The following is a 20,161-nucleotide window of genomic DNA, read 5'->3' as shown; positions in this document are numbered from 1 at the left end:
TCTCCAGACTAAACAGCCCCAGTTCCCGCAGCCTTTCCTCATATGAAAGATGTTCCATTCCCCTGATCATCTTGGTGGCCCTGCACTGGACTCTCTCCAGAAGTTCTCTGTCCCTCTTGAGCTGAGGAGCCGAAAACTGGACACAGGACTCTAGATGAGGCTTCACCAGGGCACAGTAGAGAGGGAGAAGAACCTCCCTTGACCTGCTGGCCACACTCTTCTTGATGCATCCCAGGATGCCATTGGCCTTCTTGGCCACGAGGGCACATTGCTGGCTCATATTTAGCTTATTATCAACCAAGACTCCCAGGTCTCTCTCTGCAGAGCTGCTCTTCAGCAATTCAACCCCCAGCCTGTCCTAGTGCATGGGGTTGTTCTTTCCCAGATGCAGGACTCTGCACTTGTCCTTGTTGAACCTCATGAGGTTCCTCTCTGCCCAACTCTCAAAACAGTCGAGATCCCACTGAATGGCAGCACAGCCTTCTGGGGAATCAGCCAGTCCTCCCAGTTTGGTGTCATCAGCCACCTTGTGAGGGTACACTCTGTCCCCTCATCCAGGTTGTTCATGAAGATGTTGAACAAGACTGGCCCCAGAATCGATCCCTGTGGAACTCCACTGGCCACAGGCCTCCAACTCGACTCTGTGCCATTGATCACCACCCTCCGGGCTCTGTCATTCAGCCAGCTCTCGATCCACCTCACTGTCCACACATCCAAGCCACACTGCTTGAGCTGATGAGGATGTTATGGGAGACAGTGTCAAAAGCCTTGCTTAAGTAAATTATTTAAATTAATTTAATTATTGAATGAAATATGTTTGAGAGTAGTGGTCGATCTTTCAAAGGCACTGAAGAAAATCTGGGCGTAGTTGAATTTTAAATTAATTTTGCATTTAATATTGCACAACTCTTGACAGTAGAGTGAGATTGGAGAGTCAGAGAGGGAGCTGAAATCAGAAAAATATTTTACTCATAACTTACATAAAAGCTGATATTATACATTTAATTTTGTAGAAGATGCTTGAGCTGAACCTATAGCTACCAGCATTACAAAAAAACCCCTGCATTTTGTTCTATAGTAAATATAACCACAACCTTGCAACAAGTAGCTTAATGTAGCAGTCTCTAAACACAAATTTAATTGACTGGACATACTGCTTTCTGAAGTCCAACTCTAAAATGAGTAGGGGGGGCAGTGGGAAGAAGAGGCTTGGACCCAAAATAAACAGCAAAAAACAAACAGAAAACCGTTGAAAATTAAAAGCACATTTTGAATAATTTCTCATTCAAAAGATTTTATTTAAAGAACAATGAAAGAAACGTGTGAAGCCTAACTATGTATTGTGTTGTTATTCCAGGCCTCATCAGCAATTTCTCGATGTTTGAGAAGTTCTGAGACCCACCCTATTGGACTACTTGTTACCAGTGCCTAAGACTACAAAAACATATGTGTGGAACAACCTTTCCTTGAAGGAAGCATCCGTCTCAGTATTGTGGAAACTCTGTAAAGTCCTTGCCAAGCAGGAGAGCAATTTGTGCTTCTGTGGACACTCGTGTGTTATCTTTGCTTCTTATGCACTCCAGCACCCCTATCAGTTCCTTGTTCTCCTTCACCAGCCCTGCAGTGAAAAGGCTGCTGGGCTGGAAACAAGGAGATGAAGAGGAAAAGTGGGCAGAAAAAGCTGTTGATTCCTTGGTGAAGAAGTTAAAGAAGAAAAAAGGTGCCATGGAAGAACTGGAAAGGGCTCTGAGCTGCCCGGGTCAGCCCAGTAAATGTGTCACGATCCCACGTTCCTTGGATGGGCGGCTGCAGGTGTCTCACCGTAAGGGGCTTCCCCATGTCATATACTGCAGAGTGTGGCGTTGGCCTGATTTACAATCTCACCATGAGCTGAAACCACTGGAGTGTTGTGAGTTCCCGTTTGGCTCAAAACAGAAAGAAGTCTGCATTAATCCCTACCATTACCGGCGGGTGGAAACCCCAGGTAATTTTTATCATCTGAAAAGGATTCACGTCTCTCTGTTAGCTCTTGCACTGGTAGGTTTAGTCTTGGTACATCCTACTGAGTGGTGTGCTGAAACATGAAAAGGCAGGCTCCATCTGTTAGAAGGACCTTGGATCTTTCCCTGTCTGGTGGCATCACAACTCTGGCAGCCAGGATGAGATAGGAATAAAGAGTGCCTCACTCTATGAGGCTGGGGTCACATCATGGAGTCTGGGTCTCATCATGGTGTCTGCATCGCACTGTGGAGTCTGGGTCTCATTGTAGGGTCTGTCATGGGGTCTGCATCTCATCGTGGGGTGTGCATCTCATTGTGGGGTCTGGGTCCTGTTGTGGAGTCTGCATTTCATCATGGGGTCTGTGGGTCCTGTTGTGGAGTCAGGGTCCCATCATGGGATCTGGGTCCCTGAGGGTGCCTGGCTCTTGTCCAGGGTGCTGAAAGCCGAGAGTTCCTCTCTGTGGCTGTGGGTGCTGGCTACTTGAACCCCACCCCTGCAAACTGGTGTCCATTTGCATGTAGACTAGGCACCATGCTCAGCTTACCATGATGGCTAGATTTATGTCTCATGGTCTGAAAACCAGCAACTGACTCGTTAATCCACAGGAATAATGTATCACTAGCTGTCTAAAAATCAGAATTGCAGTAGAATGGTTTATTTTGCTGTGGAGATGAAACCAAGTCAGCTGATTCTTCCTAAAATGCCTGGTGGGCTGCCTTCAATGGTGTTTACCTACCTACATGGATAGCTTATGTAAAGTAAATCACCCAAGTTACCATAAAACTTTTAATTTTTACACTGATGATCTTTTTTAGACTGTGCTTGGTCAGCACTGGAAGGTTATGACCTTACTGAAAGGTCATTGAATTGGACTTTGTGTCAGTGAAACAGCTGTTAAGGAATAACAGTGCTGAGTGTTGACTTCTATAGAGATCTTAGAAAGCAAGGCAGGCAGAGATCTTGAGCGATCATCTTGTTCTCCTCTGTCTCTACTCCAAAACCAAATTACCAGGTACATTCCTGACAGACCTTTTTCTAATGAACTCTAAAAATCCCATGTGATAAAGGCTCCACAACCTCCCCAGGCATATGAATCTATTGCTTTGCTATCCTTACAGTTCAAAATGATTTCTAATGTCTAACCCAGCTCTTCCTTGCTGCCAAAAATCACAGTAATTTAATTTACTAATGGGTACGGTTGGTAAGTGTATACGTATTATTTTGTGATTACTCTTTGTCTGGCATGAACTTTACTCTGAGGTGACATTAGGATCAGATAAGTGAACTGTGGGATGTTTCTTTTCACACAGATGAAATAAGGGAAAGACATTTGTTAACATTTGTTAAACAAGGGCTGCTCTCTTTTCAGACAGTCTTTCCAGTGCAGCGGAGCTGTCATTTTGAAGTTGTATCTGAACTGCTGTAAACATTGTCACAACTAAAATTTTGCAGCTGCAGTGAATGGTGCATGTTGTCAACAGTTTTCAGTGGAAAGAGCTGATCTCCTGCCTTGCTAAAATAAACTCTTCAAGAATCTAAGAAAAGATGTTCATAAAATATCCCATTTGTGTATCTTTCTCTTTGAAGACTGCAGTCTTTAGTGTCTTCTCATTTCTTCTTGTGTAACTCCAGTATAGTTAATATATTCTTGTCAGTGGGGTAGCTGACAGTGCTGCACGGTGCTGTTTTCAACCCTGGTCTTCTTAGCTGTTCAGTGTCAGCTAACAAAAGCTAGTACTGGAATAACCCAGGAATGGCTAAATGGCTGTCAAAGCTGCTTGTTCTGACCCTGAAACTAGGAAGATTTGTCTGTGCAGCAGATTGGCTACATCTCTGGTAGTATATGAGGTGGAGATCTGAGTTGCTGAATTGTCAGCATGCTCCTGGGCACAGTTTTGATCCATGTGGACTAGCAGTTCTCAGGGTGTGGGGGTTACCCGCAGGAGGGACTTTGGGCACTGTGGATGTGACCACATTGTTTTGGAGGAGAAAGAGAATGCAGCTGTGAGGATGCAAACAGGGCCATGCCAGTTCTCCCCAGGACCTGGGAATTGTTCTTGGGCTCTTGTGTTCACCTCTACCACTTAGAAGCTGAAGCTCACAAGTGAGTCACCTGCCTGCTAAAGCGGAGATGCAGCAAGGAGTACAACCTACTCAGGTGTGCTGGTACAGTGGCAAGAGAGATAACTTACACCTCTGAAAGGGGCAGTAGTCCAGGCCAGAGGCTGTTAGAAAGCAGCACTACATGGAGGTGGTGGTGAGGTAAGAGAAGTGAGCTTCAGGAGAAAGTGCTGACGGTGAGGTCACCACAGCAAAAGCTGGGAGGGATTGATCTAGGTGCCAGTCTGTTTAAACAACAATCTTATTTTAGCTACAGAAAATCTGCCTCTTGGCTGTTGGTGATCTTAGGCAAATGTGAGATTCCCTGACTCTATTAGTCCACAGCACATTTTTTAATCATCCACCAGCCAGTATTATTTTCATACAAATGCTCCTGCTTTTGGGGCTCAGTTTCCATGACTGCAGTCTCTCTTGCTGAGTCAACCTCTCTGTGACCAGAGCTGTTGACTTTTATTCAGAATGAATGAGTTATGTCAAAGAAGGGAGGGCCTCACCCTTTCTGCAATGGCCTAGCAGAACCCTAAACTTTTATTATTAGAAAGTAGCTTTAAGCTCTGTTCTGAGATTCGGGGTTTTCATTGTTTCTGCCATGTCCAAAGAACAACCTTTCCTTGAAGGAAGCATCCATCTCAATGTTGTGGAAACTCTATGAAAGCCTTGCAAGGCAGGAGAGCAATTTGTGCTTCTGTGGACACTTGTGTGTAATCTCTGCTGCTTATGCACTCCAGCACCCCTATCAGTTCCTTGTTCTCCTTCACCAGCCCTGCAGTGAAAAGGCTGCTGGGCTGGAAACAAGGAGATGAAGAGGAGAAGTGGGCACAAGTCTGTGTGATTTGTTGTCAGGAGAAGCTGCAGTTTCAGAAAAAAAAATATACAGACTATCTGAACATGTACCCTATTATTTTTATGTGGGATCATTTATTTGTAGATATTTCAAATTGTAGTGTGCACCGTTGCTGTAGACAGCAGGAGCCTATGTCAGCTTTTGGCTTAGACTATTTGATTGCTTTCGTCAAGCCTCAGTGGGACTGAGTAGCCTCCCAGTTGGGTGATCAGCCTGAAGATCTCCTTGTTTGGCAGTGTGTTTGGTGTTTTGTGAATGGTCATGGGCGCAGGAAACAGATGGATCTCACCAAAGCGTAGGTCTCCAAAAGTAGCAAGCTTGGCAAAGATGGGCAGGTGTGTGAGAAATTGCATTGTGGATGCTGTACCTAGAATTAACTGTCAGGCAGATGGTTTGCCTGCGAGCACCTGAAGTCACAGGCTCTGGGCACAGATAGGATTCCAGCACTAATTGTTGCAGTTAAAGGGAGTAGGAGAAAGCCTAGTGCAGGAAAGGTAGTGTCAGGACTCAGGACATGGTGGTATTTGTCTTCAGTTGAACAAGGATCGTCAACACTTGGACATACATCGAAGGAAGGATCCAACCCTGGCTCTTGGTGGAAAACAGCAGATAGAAGGAAAGGACTGCATTGGAGACAATGCAAGTAAATGAGGATTATGAGGACAGACTCATTCCAATGCACTCAGTTTTGTGCCTCTGGTCACACATCCTTCAGAGTGGTTGAGCCCTGGGGAGTGACATTTGTTACCCAGAGAACAAGGCCCTTGGGGAACTTTTAGCCACAAACAAGAAAATCTCTGAATTCCTTACCACCACAGAGGCTTCTCCTCTCTAGGCAGCCACAGAGCAGTCAGTGGAAAGATTGAATGAGGTGGCAAAAACTGTACAGCAGAGCAGAAATTAAAAGTACCCTGGTCAGAGCTGGGAAGGAGTTCAAGGCTTGAAAATTCCTCTTGCTGACTCACTCAGGGCGAGTCAAAGGCTTTCCCTGGCAAGTGCTGTTCACACATCCAGATTCTCAGCTTTCATTTAGAGGAATTGTGCTGAATTCTCACAGGACTGAAGAAAGCCACTTCCGTAGTAGTGGTACCTGCAGCAAGGTGGCAGCTTCCCAGTGTTGCACAGCATTGCTGTAGCACAGCTATTGCTCAGCACCCAAAGGGATCACCAGTTCCCTGTTTTCTAAGGCTGCTGGCCAGAGTTGGCTGAGCAGCAGCAGGCCTGGCAAGCATCACACCAATTTCACAAAGCAGCAGAGGAAAACTCCAGAAGCGGCAGCAGCTCACAGCCTGGAGCTGCTCACAGAAGCATGGGATGGGAGGGATCCATCTCAGCAAAACCACTTCTGCAGCGATGGCACTGGTCTTATCTCAATATAGAGCAGTAAATGAGCCTGTTTCTCTGTACTGGCCATGAAGAGATTCATGAGGGACTGGGCAATGCATCTCAGATGTGAATACCTGTATTGCTTGTATGAATCCTACCCTGGAGACTTCAGGAAGTCCAAAAACCTACAGAAGCCATAAAGAAGCAGAAATACCTTTCTCTACCAGAGGACTCAAGAGTGGCAACAAAATCTTCATTCCACAGGTAGGGGCATATCAGAGGCAGAAGAAAAAGAAGTAGTCTCCAGAGGACCATCCTTGTGCTGAACAGAAGCTAATTAGAATTTGACGACAACTTCCTGTCGCAGGTGATCGAGGAACCAGCAAGGAGGGCCGTGCTCCTGGACCTGGTACTGACAAATAAGGAGGGCCTGGTTGGGGATGTGAAAGTTGGAGGCAACCTCGGCTGCAGTGACCGTGAGATGGTAGAGTTCAAGATCCTCTGTGGAAGAGGCAGAACACAAAGCAGGACTGTGACCATGGATTTCAGGAGAGCCGAGTGTGGCCAGCAGGTCAAGGGAGGTTCTTCTCCCCCTCTGCCCTAGTGAGGCCCTGTGTGGAGTCCTGTGTCCAGTTCTGGGTTCCTCATCTCAAGAGGGACAGAGAACTTCTGGACAGAGTCCAGCGCAGGGCCACCAAGATGATCAGGGGACTGGATCATCGTTCATATGAGGAAAGACTGTGGGAACTGGGGCTGTTTAGTTCCAGTTTAGAGAAGAGAAGACTGAGGGAGTATCTTATTAATATTTATATGTATATAAATGGTGGGTGTCAGGAGGTTGGGACATCTCTTTTTCTATTGTATCTAGCAACAGGACAAGGGGTAATGGGATGAAGCTGGAAAAAGTTCCATTTAAACATAAGAAAAAACTCTTTCACTTTGAGGGTGAGGGAGCCCTGGCACAGGCTGCCCAGGGAGGTTGTGGAATCTCCTTCCTTAGAAGTGTTCATAACCCACCTGGATGTGTTCCTGTGTGACCTGATCTTGGTGGACCTGTTTTAGCAGGGGGGTTTGGTCTTGATTATTTCTAAAGGTCAATTCCAACCTCTACCGTTCTATGATTCTATGAATTAGCTAACCTACCTAAAAAGTATTGGCCTTACATTGACAGAGCTTTTGGGCCCAAACCATATGTTAAAACAAGTTTGAACCAAATTTTTCTGTCAGTATTTATGACCAAGAGTGCACATTGCTATTTGTTTCTATAGGCTAGTAAAGACAGATTGAATGGTTACATGCTGCTGGGTTGTAGGCCAGAGGAACTCTGGACACTGGGTCAATCAATACAAGACTGCTGAATTGTTCCCAGTCTTGAGACAATTCATTCTTGTCACAGGAACTCAATTGCCTCCTTATCTTCTCTGGTGGCTTTTAAACCCACGCGATAGCAACTGGGGATTCATTCTCCCTACCAGTGTTTAAGGCCTCAACTGAGATAATTTTAGGCAATATATAAGCTTGTAACTAATGCAGACATCTTGGAGTATGTGAATCCCCCATTGTAGGTGCCCTTTTCTCCCCGAGGACTATGGAGGACCCAGCGAAAGCCTCAAATTGAACTCCCATATGCAGAACTATTTAATACCAAGCTTCTTTGTGTTCCAGCCAAGGACCTGCATTTTCAGAGGTTACTCACTAGTTGTGTTTTCTGAAGTGTTTTGACTCCAGTTCTGCTCTCGGTCCTGATGCATCTGAATCCAGAGCAATTTGGGTCAACTTTAGGTTTCTCAGTGCAGCAACATTGTCAACAGCGCTTAACAGTATGAGTTGTTTGTGAAGAGAGATATATTCTATTAGACCATTTTTTAAGTGGATGAGTTTCGATTTCAGTTTTCTGACCTGTGTTTTTCAGGTCTTAGTTACCAATCACTGACATTTTCCTCCTCGTGCTAGATCTTTTCTAACTATATTGCAAGAGCTAAATTAAGATTGCTACAATATTTGAATTGCCATTTACATTTCCTTTTATAGATCCCCCTGTCTGTCTGGCAGCATTTTCAAGTGCCTGAAAACCTTCTAAATCTGGTGTCTAGCTTCAGGTCTGTGCTTTGTTTTACCCATCTGTAAAACACTAGTAGTAAAATATGCAGTGTATTGAGGAGCACTATTAATTGTTGTTAAACCTGGCTGTGGTTTTGGCAAATCCTGGTGATAAGATTTAATGAAGACATGTTCAGTCTTTCAGGAAGGAAGAAATAGGCAATTCAGAGAGGAAGGAATGTGCCACTTGCTGCACTCACATGCTGTGCCTGTGAATTTTATGGTACCTTGCTCAAGTCAGGAAGGAGTCTGTATTTTGCATATGGAATTGTTGCAACTGCCTGTAGATCTGTAAAAAAAAGATTCCAAGATTCAGATTTTGATTCTTGCTTTTTGACAGGTTTGTTGCCCTTCAGCGATTTGTATATAGATGGGAATATTTGGGCAGCATGGAATATGCCTCTTGTTGACTTTCAGAGATAAATACATTCAGAGGTGCTGTTTTAACCAGATTTTTTCTGTTCTTTCTTTTAAAATGTTCAGTCCTACCTCCTGTACTTGTTCCAAGGCACAGTGAGTTTAACCCTCACCTCAGCCTCCTCGCCAAGTTTCGAAACACTTCTCTGCACAGCGAGCCACTGATGCCACACAATGCCACCTATCCTGATTCTTTCCAGCATCCTCCATGTACCCCTTTTCCACCATCACCCAGCCACATGTTCTCCCAGTCACCTAACAGCATCAGCTACCCCAACTCACCAGGAAGCTCTTCTGGACCAGGAAGTCCCTATCAGCTCACAGGTAAGAATCAGCTCCTGGCTGAGGCAGTTGAGGTTCTTGCCAGGGCCTGGGGTCAGATGCCAGTTCTGTGTGTTCCCCCAGGCTGTAGCTACAGATTGAACTGTTGGACAGGATGGATATGGAATGTGATTTCTTGTGACTGTCTCTTAGTATTGTCTCCCAGTCCTTCTGACATGTCCTCAAGGGACTGAGAGTTGTAATCATCCCACTCCTAGAAGTGCCTGGGTGAAATTTCATGATTACTGTAGGAGGAAAGTTGAGGAGAAGAGTATATGTGCCAGCCCCCCTTCTGCCTAAAGCTGCCCATCTGAGCTCCTGATGCAATCCATGGAAAAGAGAACTTTCAGCACCAAGTTAGGCAGCTCTAATAGAGGTAGTCAGGGTAGGGACCTTTAGAAACTCTTGTCAATTGAGACAGGAGAAAATGGGGGCACTGGCACACAGAAGTACTTTTTGATGTATGCTGATCCCACTGAGTGAATAAACTTCAGGAAATTACAGCGTATCTAGCCTGACACTTGGTGAAGCCACCCGGCACATTCCTAGGAGTTTGTAATGTGTTTCCTCACCTCCATGGTTCTGTGGTCCACAGGGTTATGTCACTCTCATTGTTTGCATTGTGAACTCCTTACTTAGTCCCGCTCTAATTACCTGAGAATTTAACTGTGCTTTTGCTGTTAAATGTACCAAGAAGGTGTCATGAAACACAGCTGAGAGCCAGCTTTAATATCAAAACATGGTTCAGATTTGCTTTTGGACTTTGTTGGAGCTCTCAAATACTTTCATCGATCTCAGCTTTTTCACAAAGATGAGTTCAGGTCAGAATCTTGTAGCTTAATATTTTAGTGTCTCAAGTACAAAGCATTTAAATTCATGTCCTTAATGTTACACCTATTTTGGTGTTAAGCGCAAAAAAGGTGTTTATTTTTACAAGGTATTTGTAGTATTTGAACTTCCTGTTAAGCTGAACACTTTCAACTCAGGATTATGTTTTTCCTTTCTTCTTTATTCATTGAATGGATCTTCATTCATCTCTTCTCTAGATCTATACTTGAGATTAAATAATATTAAGTGACGTTTAAATATTTCAGCAAGTAGTAGGACTTGTTTGTCTTCCCCCATCTTTTACTTTCACCTCTGTGTAACCAACCTGGATTCAGTGGAGCCGGTCCTGACGGGTAAATCAGGCCCATTCCAACTGTGTAAGGTATATGTCAAGGTATATGTCTAAAGCAGCTGAAATACACTGAGTCTGAAGGTGCTCGTTTTTCTTTATTGGGTATAAGGAGAGCTTATGGTGACTAACTTAGTTGTAGACATGAAAAATACACGTATAACCATATTATATAGATGGGACAAAAATAAATGTATAACCACATTATACTCCTCTCTGTGACTTGTATTCTCTTCCTTTGCATTTTATGTGGGAGAGTTATGTCATTTTTATGTTACAGATATCATATAATGTATGAAATTCCTAAATCCTGAACAGTGCTCTAATAGAACAACATTCCTGTGCAGTACTTACTTAGAATTTCCAACTGAAATTATTCTATGATTCTGTGAAGTCAGGAGCTAGGCAGATTGTGAATTGATGATTTTTTCTTCATATTTTTTCATCCCATTCATAGTGATGAAAGTGTAAAGGCTTTCTGTAGGCTTTTTTTATATTCCATGAAGAAAGAGAGCTTTCTCCCTCAGGATCAGTTAAAGTTAGTTTCTGCTCTTAAATCATTGTCTTCAGGTTTTAAATTTGTGAGAGAGGTCTGGAACTAAAGGATTGAGCTGCAGTACTTTCTTAGAGTAACAACTGGTGTGAAAAGAGAGGTTCATAGAATCATAGAATGGTAAGGTTGGAAGGGACCTTTAGAGATCATCTAGTCCAACCCCCCTGCAGAAGCAGGGTCACCTGCAGAAGCAGGTTGACTGAATACTGTCTGAGGCACCATTGCTACTGTCCCTCTCTCAAGTGCGGTGTGTCTAAAATGACAGCCCTTCTCTTCCATCCTTCCTGAACATATTATGTGGAGACTAAAACGAGGTCAGGTTCAGATTTATGCTCCGTTTCCATCCCTTCTCTAGCTAAACAATGCTGAAGCAGTTAAGTGTTCACCAGGAAAAGCCAGGGAGGATTTACCAATGTATTGATGCAGGTGACTTTTCTTTCTGTTCTTTATTTCCTTCTTTATAATAGTGGAAACTCCACCCCCACCTTACCATGCAAGGGAACCTCCAGGACCCCACAATGGGCGGTCAATGGATGCAATAGCTGAAAGCCAACTGGTGCTGTCTTTGCCCAGTGGAGGTAAATCTGCCGACGGAGAAGCTGAAAGTAAATAACCATTTTTGTACTATTCTTCAAAGAAAAACTGTTCAGAAAAAAAAAGGTTATTTGAAGAGGAAGGTTCAGTGATCTGTTGTGATGGGTTTCAGACAGTGTTGCAATAAGACTGGGTACTAGATCCATCCATTAGCTGGCAAAATAGGTTGATTTAAGGATTCAGCAAATTATATGTGAAGTTACAGAGTTTAGACCTTATTTGCATCCATGGGCTTTTACAGTTAGAAAACTGTTAATGAAAGCAGGCACTGTTATCTACATTGTAAAGATAAAGATATCAAATGAGGGATGGTGAGGCAATGTAACACACAGGAGCATTATCAATATTAGAACTGATTTCTTTATCACCATCAGTTCTGAGTTTCCAGTACTTTAAATCCTTGTGGTTGGAACCTTTTTGCCATCTTTGTGTTGATGTTATGTTACTGGCTATCTAGAAAAGAAAAGGACATATTCTAGTGAAGGACAAAGATTTTTACAGAAAGCCAAACTCTTTGTCCTCATAAGATAATGCTTTAGAGGAGGAGGGCATGGGTGTTTGAAGCATCTGGGATCCACTGGGTCCCCTCAAAGCAACTTCATGACCTCTCCAGGGTGGTCTCCACAACCTGCAGACTTGTAGTGGCAGATGATGCCTCCACCATTCGAAGCCCAAAGCAGCAAGGGGAAACAGAGTGCCTCTACTGGGTTTTCCTTTGGCTTCAAGCTGCTGCAAAGCATAGTCATTCTTTTAGTTCAGCATATTGTAGCCTTAAACAGATGTCCTTTATGGCATGAGGAGTGAACAGTGTGCACGCATGTGCACATTGAGGAAATAATGCCAGCCTTCTGAAACACTGAGGGACATGTGTGTGTCACACAACTGGTACAGAAGGAAGATGAAGGTGACAATGCTCATAACAGATGGATACACAGAGTGGCCAGATAATAACTATTTATCTGACACCAATATTTCAGATAAATTGTTAGGATCCTTTATTCTCTGCACTATAATTTACTGTCCCTGATCACTGCCCTAGAGAACATTAGTTGCAAGTTTATTAGGGGTTATGCACAGAGGTGTGCTGGGGGCAGACAGGCTCACATGCCTGTGGTGGTCAGGCAGGATAAAGTTTCCCACTAATTCCTGTAGGACGAATGAGGCTGACAGATTCTGTTACATGTTTGAGTCTTTCTGTGTCTCAGAGTTAGAAAACCTGGGCAGGGGTAAATCTGAAAGAGGTTGACTTTGCTGACACTTGTGCTTACAGTCCCACGTGAAAGCGGAAAGCCCCAAAACATGCAAAAACTTGGGGGGAGTGATTGATTACTTCAGAACTTCAGAGTTTGGGAATAGACTGAAGGCTTGGCTCAGTTTTGACTTGCTTTGAGCCCATCTGTCATCCCTAGCTCCTGCTGGTGTGCAGAGCAGATGTATCCCTTTCTATTTTCAGTGCAGAGATTGGGCCCCAGTTCAACAAGGAATGTCAGCATGTGCTTAATTTAATGCAGTGGAGTTATCACTTTTAAGAACAAGTGAGACTCCTCAGAGGCTTAGTTAAGCTGATGTCCCAACCCTTTGCATGTTTGTGGCTTCAGTCATAAAATTAAGAAGAAACAGAAGCAGCTGTTGAGATAGAGACATAAATGATGGTTTAGATGAAGAGCTGGCAGGGATTGGAGTGGGAGTGGGAGGGAGGAAAGAAAACAGAAAATGATTGTTTAAAAATTATTGCTCAGACCTGAGCAGCTGGTTAATTTTATTTCCTACAGACTTTCGGCCTGTTTGCTACGAGGAACCCCAACATTGGTGCTCAGTTGCCTACTATGAACTCAACAACCGTGTCGGGGAGACTTTCCAGGCTTCCTCTCGAAGTATCCTGATAGATGGATTTACAGATCCCTCAAATAACAAAAACAGGTTCTGCCTGGGACTGCTCTCAAATGTAAACCGCAACTCTACTATAGAAAACACCAGGAGACACATAGGAAAAGGTAAGAGGAAATCCCTTCTCCTTGGGGATATTCAGAGCTTGAAAGAACCGTGCATTGCCTTGGCAAATTTGTTCAGATATGCTTGTCTGAAAACCAAAGCTCTGAGATTACTTCTGAAAAGGAAGAAAAGCAACTGATTCTTTTCTGACTGGATAACAATCAGCAGAGTAGCTCCTTACAAAAGCTATTTACTTGGCCAGTGAAGAGAAAAATGTTGTTTATAGTTATGTGTTCTAATATAGCAGTATGTATTTTCATTTTATTTATTAGACCTTCTGGCACTGGGAATATTGCCATTGAAATGCCACTAAAAGGATAATTGCTGGTGCCTCAGGGCTGATTCTCCTCCCACTAAATAACAAAGAGAGATGGATGAAACACTTAATAGTTGAGCTACTTAGCTGAAGAACTCTAGTAGAGTTGCTTTTGTAGCTTTTCCCTTCCTGCCAGTCTGATTTCCACCTCTGTCAACACGCCGGTAAAACTAAGCCTTGGGATTCTCCCTCCAGCAGTTCTCCTTGTGTGCTCCATTTCTTACGTACATGTACCTTGTGTGTGCAGGATCATATGCTACTGGTGACAAGTATGAGGAGACCACACCATGGCACGTGTGGCTGCACATGCTCCATCCCAACTCTCTAGGACTGTGTAGGGCCTGATGTTCTCCCTGAACTTACTGTTGTTTGTGACAATGAGCCAGAAACCCTGTACTGGCCACTTCTCTGTGCAGATGAGGCTTTGCCTGTTCTGGTATATCCAGTCTAGACTCATTATCTTGCCAGCCCAGCCTCTCAACCAGTACCTGCCTGGGAATGGATTTCCCACTGGGCTAATTAACTCTAATTGTTCCACTCCTATTATCTTGTCAACCTCACCTCATTTCCCAGGCCTAGAGCAGTATTTTAATTGGCTCTTCATAGTCTAGTGTTGAATGACTGAACAGGAGGAAGGTCTGAGAGAAATGTGACGTGGTTTTTACAAACAACAGTGAACCTGAAGGCCAGTGCAGGAGGTGTTTTGTGTTTAGTTAGCTCTTGCGCTTCTCCCAGGAAGGGAGAGCACTTGTGCAGATGAATTGTGGGAAGACAGTGTGATGCTACAAGCATCTGTCTTAGTAGAGGGGTTTTTTTTTTGTGAGGAATGGAAATGAGTTGTACATCTAGCTCTGACTTACTCAGAAAATAAAACAAAGCTTCTCTATCAGCATAAGCTGTAGATGGATGTATCTCACAGCTGAGCCTGGCCTGAAAGCAGTGTAAGCTGTCAGAGGGGTGTAGGTCACAGCTGAGCCCAGCTTGAAAGAAGTATGACAAAAGATCACAGTCAAGGCTGTCACTTGAGGATATTATATCCTATGACTTTCTGCCCCAAAACAGGAAGAGACAGAACAGAAAGTGAGGTAAATGCTAATGGTCCTCATCCGTTCAAATCTGAAGATCTGTCTTCATTGATTAAAAGTCCTTTAAAGTCTTACACTAGGAATCTGCCCAAGGGAAGGGAGCAGGTTGCCCAGAGAGGATCCTAGTGTATCAGAGATCCTTAACTTTACTGCTCTTCCCTGTTTATGCAAATCTTACAAAAACATGTTCAAGTGGAGCAGAAGTGGCACCAGTACAGGCCTGCACAGGAGTGCAGAGCAGCTCCAAAAGCGTGCAGTTCAAAGGCGTGCTGGACAGATGAAAGCTGCTGAAATGGATACAATTGTCACATGTTAACAGGGGAGAAAAAGGAGTGAGTAAACAAGATTAGCTCAGCAGGATAAGGATATGTGATTGAATTGTCATCTAGTGTATCAGCGTGAAATGGTTTCCTGGAAATACCACATCAAAGCTAAAACCAATCCAGAACACAATGCAACATCTACTAGCAATTGGACCTGTTTCAGCAGTCGGACTTCAAGGACAAAAAGGGGACTTCTGATCAGTGTCAAAAAGATGTGGATGCTTGGAGACTGCTGAATTTCCAGTTTCTGCAGAGAGCAATGAAGTCCTGCTAAAACATATGGACCCTTGATTTGGTCTTTTGCAAATATGTATTTGGCTGCTTGGCTTCCTTTAGGGTGCTTGTCTCTGGCAAATGATCACCAAAAGAGTGGAAATACACACTGACATTTCATCCCTGCTCTATTTATTGCTTTTAAAAAGTCCCCAAGGAAAAAAACTAATTGTAGCCCCTGCTTTCAGAAGTGACTTTGGTGGTTTTGTCATTACAGTACACAGTTTGAAAGCATTCATTTTTTTCTTCAGAAGCTGTTACTGGATGTGCTCCAGTAACTGGATATACTTTTCCCTTCAGCACCCAGAAGTGTGGCCATCCTAAATCAGTAGCCACACCTGAAGATGTGAAATGTGGTGAATGTTAGTATCCTTGCTTTTCTCTCCCTACCCTGTGTTCTCACTTAATCTGTTTATTCTAGAAAGTTACATGGACTCCCTCAAGGTCAGCTGGGGCCTCTGTGTTTTCAGTCCTTCCCTTTTATCCATCTTCCATGGAAGGGAAAGGAGACATAGGTCCAGTAGCAGCAGTCTCAGTGTGCAACGCCCCATGATGCCTGGGGCAGCTGGACAGGGACTGACGCCTACTGTCATGGAGCTGTCACCGCAGCCATGTTCCCAGCACATCCCAGCATGTGCTCTGAGACACACACCCCCCGCCACTCACAGCTCCTTTGAGATCTCATGGGTGCACACAGGTAAAAGTCAAGTGGTGGCTTGAAGACAGACTTGAAGGTTCCCGTCTGAGTCACCCTGGAAGCCTGTGGGAGAGTGCCTTTTTCCCAGATTCCTTTCCCACTCAACTTGCTTTTCCCCCTGCCTTTCCCACTTCTGTTCCGAGGCTGCTTTTGTCCTAGGGATGTGCTGCTGCCCCTTGCTGTCCTGACCACAGAATGATGAACAGACTGGGAATATGTAACCAGGCTTTTTTTTTTTTCCTTTGTATCAAAGACAACGGGAGTAAAACTAATTAAAACTGAATTATTAAAGCAGAGTTATCAGGAGCTTTGCAGGCAGTCCGCTGAGGCTCTGTGAATGTGTGCATTTGTATGTAAGGGTTTGAATGCCAGCCCTGGGAATAGAGAGGAGGATTTTATTTTTATGTGGTGGTGGTTTTTATGAGAACAAAGAACTGAGTTCTTCCACCTCTTTTGGCCGTGGGAGGGGTTCATCTCACACCCTCCAGCCATGGGAAGGGTGAATGTCTAGGCATCTTCACAGGATGACTTAGTCCCCTCCAGGGTGTGGTTTCATACTCACATTCAAGCAGTCCTCCAGTAGCCCCCAGTGCCACACTCCCACTGGTGAAGAACTCACTGAGAAGGTGTTTTCTCTGGTTTAGCTGTTTGTCGTTGAGTTTTATCTGCTGGTTCATCGATTCCCCTATCTGGAGGGCTGCCTGACTCCCTGCCATCGCTGCCAGCCTGAATCAGGTGTGAGGAAAAGCAGCAGGGACAGGGAAGAAGGGAGCATCTGCCCAGGTTTCCATCCGTGTAAGCTGGCTGTGAGCCTGCATGCTGTAGCAGATGAAGTGAATCACCCAGTGATTCCCAGAGCCTCTCATCATCTCTCTGCTAGAGAAGGCATCTACACAACTGGCTTACATGAGATCCTTAACTTTGAGGCTTCTGAATTGATCTAAGGTAAATTCTCCCACCAATTTAGCTATATTTTCATGCAAGCAGACATGCTGGGGGTATCAGGGTCTTTGAGTGGCTAGAAATGCTTCCATCTTCCCTTCCCCAAGGCACAGTAAAAAACTGTGAGAGTCAGTGTTGGTAAGTTACTCAGGCACTGAGTCCAGGAGGAAATCACTGTAAATGCAAATACACAGTTTGGACATGGGGAACAAAGCAAAATACAGAAAAGCTATTTTAAGTTCTCATCATGCTGTGTTTGAACTGCGTGAGATGGGATTCTGTAGTAAAAAAATTAGCATGTGGTGAAGGGGATCTTGGTCAGTGTGCATGTGCTCAGCAGTCAAAACACATTTAGATGTGTAATGCATAACGGATTTCTCAGTTCTTTAGCAGTTTTGATCTGTGCTTTGTATATGGTTGACATATGTTTGATATTTTTGTGTGTGTATGTGTCTCTTATCATAAAGCACCATGCTAGTGAGTTAAAGAAGTAAACCAACCTTCGCTGAGAAGCAAAGAAAAACATCATGTACCAAGGCTTTTTTCTCTTAGACCAGTACCTCGAGATAGTGTTTATGACACTTTCTCCCCTGTGTTTGTGTAGATACACAGATATGCACACAGTTTAATGCCTTTTCAAACTCAATATAAAGGTGCAGAGTACCTGCAATAATCCTAGGCTTATTATGTATGCCCACACCAGTAAAATAGTTCAAGAATTTCTGGTGCAAAGTACGGAATCACAGAATGGTAGGGGTTGGAAGGGACCTCTAGAGATTGTCCAGTCAAACTCCCCTGCTAAAGCAGGTTCACCTTGACCAGGTCACTCAGGAACATGTCCAGGCGGGTTTGAAAACCTTCAGAGAAGGAGACTCCACACCCTCCCTGGGCAGCCTGTGCCAGGGCTCCCTCACCCTTGCAGGAAAATTTTTCCTTAAGTGGAGCTTTGTGTGTTCCAGCTTTTGTCCATTCCCCCTTGAGACAACACAAAAAACGTGCTGCTCCGTCCTTGTGGCATGCACCATTTAAGTACCTTTTTTAATACATTGTGAACAATGGAGAGATAATACATGAGGTGTTTTATCTTTTTCAAGGTGTTCATCTGTACTACGTTGGTGGGGAGGTTTATGCAGAGTGTGTCAGTGACAGCAGCATTTTCGTGCAAAGCCGCAACTGTAACTACCAGCATGGCTTCCACCCAGCCACCGTCTGCAAGATTCCCAGTGGATGCAGCCTCAAGATCTTCAACAACCAGCTCTTTGCCCAGCTGCTTGCCCAGTCAGTCAATCATGGGTTTGAAGTGGTGTATGAGCTGACCAAGATGTGTACGATCCGCATGAGCTTTGTTAAAGTAAGGATTCTTTCTTTTCTATTGCGTTTCTGTAAAGGTGAATCCCGTCACTTGCTAACTTTGGTGCAAAACTAGACCTCACCAAATCCTTCTCAAGTGGGGATTTAGACACCCAGCTTGCAGGCAGCAATTCAGATTGCCTGTTTTACAGTATTGCCTTAAGCTTCTGGGTGCCTAAAATCAGTAGTTTCTGTGCTCAACCTGGAAATGTCTTGGATTCCAAAAATAAGGTATTCCATGGGGGGTTTGTGGAAAATAAGCAGAGATTTCATAATGATATTACCCCGTTGATTGCGTAAAGAGCTCAACTTTGAGGGACTAAGCACTATATAAATGTTGTAGCACATATCTTAGGCAGCCGTGATCCTTCCTGTTGTTACTGGTTTGCAGTAGAGCTTGGTTGAGCAGTAGATCTGAAAAGAATGTCATTATGTCTGTAGGCTAATTTACAGTCCCACCATTTCTAGGCTAATTTACAGCCTCATCATTACTGTAGACTGGTATATATGATCTGAATCAAGAAACACCAAGTCCTCACTCAGCCCCCACTGAGCTTGCTGGGAATTGCTGATGTTTGCCACCTGCCTGATCCTTGCTGAGACAGTATCTTTTTTCCTGATTACATTCACTCTGGACCACCACCCAACCAGAAAGACTTTTTGCAAGCCCGACCCAAAAGAACATCTGACCTTCCCCCTGTTATTTGGCAGAGACGGGAAGCCACTGAAGCTGTTACCATTTCCATGCCTTTCATAGCTGAACTTTGCAGTCTGAATGCTCTGTAAACAATGCATCAGTCTTTGTGGGAGTTTTCTAATTCTCAATGGCCATCTCACCAGAATGAGATCTCTTGACCCTTTTTAGCACTGAGGCTCTACTTAGGTGTCTATTGTAGCATCTAAAACCCAGAGAATGGTGTTTCAAGACTGCTTACAGATGTGCTAGGCTTACTTGCTGTAGTGCTGCTGAGGAGAGCTGGCAGCAACGTTCAGCCTGCAAAATAAAGAAATTACACCATTAGAAGCCAGTTGATCCTGCCATAAGAAGTGATTTGAGCAGATTTGGGTCTATACAAGTGACTGAATCAAGCTGATTGAATTCTCATCTACGTTACTACAAAATTGTTCCAGTCTCGAGCCTAGTTCCTCTATGTTCTGCAAAGCAGATGATTTGAGTCCTACTCAGCTTTCTGGTCTGACTCTTTCCAGCCATCCTTGGAGGCCCATCTTCTTAACTCTGTGAGAGCATAAAGAGTGCCCTGTAACTTCTCCCAAGAGCCAAAGCCAAAATCTGCCTCCCTGTGACCGTGCTATTGCTTTGTTCTTGGGAAGGAATTGACATCTTGTTCACACGCAGGCATTAGAAGGAAAACAAAGAAAGCAAGAAACCCATCAAACAGCCTTTTCTTTAATGGAAGGCATGAATGAGCATGTTGTTTGTAAAGGCAGTGTAGCCAGTTACACAATATTTTCATATCTCAGCAACTCTGGGGCAGTCTCTTTGATGTGTTATCTGCCTCCATGCCCAGCATGGCAGCAGCAGTGGTGGTGTTGATGCACTAAGTAACACTGCTGCTGTATTATCACCTTGCTTTGTTGAAATAATAGCAGTAGCTATAGTGCCGCAGGCACCAGAAGACCAGTGCAAGGAGTTATTTTCAACTTTCCCATGACCTTTGGAAAATGTCTATGCAAATTTCATGTAGGTTGTTCCTTCCTGGACTATAAA

The 20,161-nt window shown here is 44.1% G+C and overlaps 1 protein-coding gene across 3 annotated transcripts in view; it reads left to right on the top strand.

The window, feature by feature from the left end:
- The window catches only part of SMAD9 (SMAD family member 9), a 46,007-nt gene that overhangs the window by 15,534 nt on the left and 10,312 nt on the right, over window positions 1-20,161 (top strand). The window contains exons 1-6 of one of the 3 annotated variants that reach the window (XM_061993864.1): window positions 714-776; window positions 1,358-1,984; window positions 8,876-9,133; window positions 11,328-11,465; window positions 13,227-13,448; window positions 18,177-18,433. In XM_061993864.1, coding sequence (XP_061849848.1) covers window positions 1,573-1,984; window positions 8,876-9,133; window positions 11,328-11,465; window positions 13,227-13,448; window positions 18,177-18,433 — 1,287 coding nt within the window. In that variant the 5' untranslated portion in view covers window positions 714-776; window positions 1,358-1,572. Of the gene's footprint in view, window positions 1-713; window positions 777-1,357; window positions 1,985-8,875; window positions 9,134-11,327; window positions 11,466-13,226; window positions 13,449-18,176; window positions 18,434-20,161 lie in introns of those variants that run through there. The other 2 variants (XM_061993854.1, XM_061993870.1) reach the window with 2 other exon arrangements.

Source organism: Colius striatus, chromosome 1, assembly GCF_028858725.1.
Source record: "Colius striatus isolate bColStr4 chromosome 1, bColStr4.1.hap1, whole genome shotgun sequence".
Taxonomy (NCBI): Eukaryota; Metazoa; Chordata; class Aves; order Coliiformes; family Coliidae; genus Colius; species Colius striatus.
Note: the sequence above shows the minus strand (reverse complement) of the source record. Positions and strands in the feature narration are given on the sequence as shown.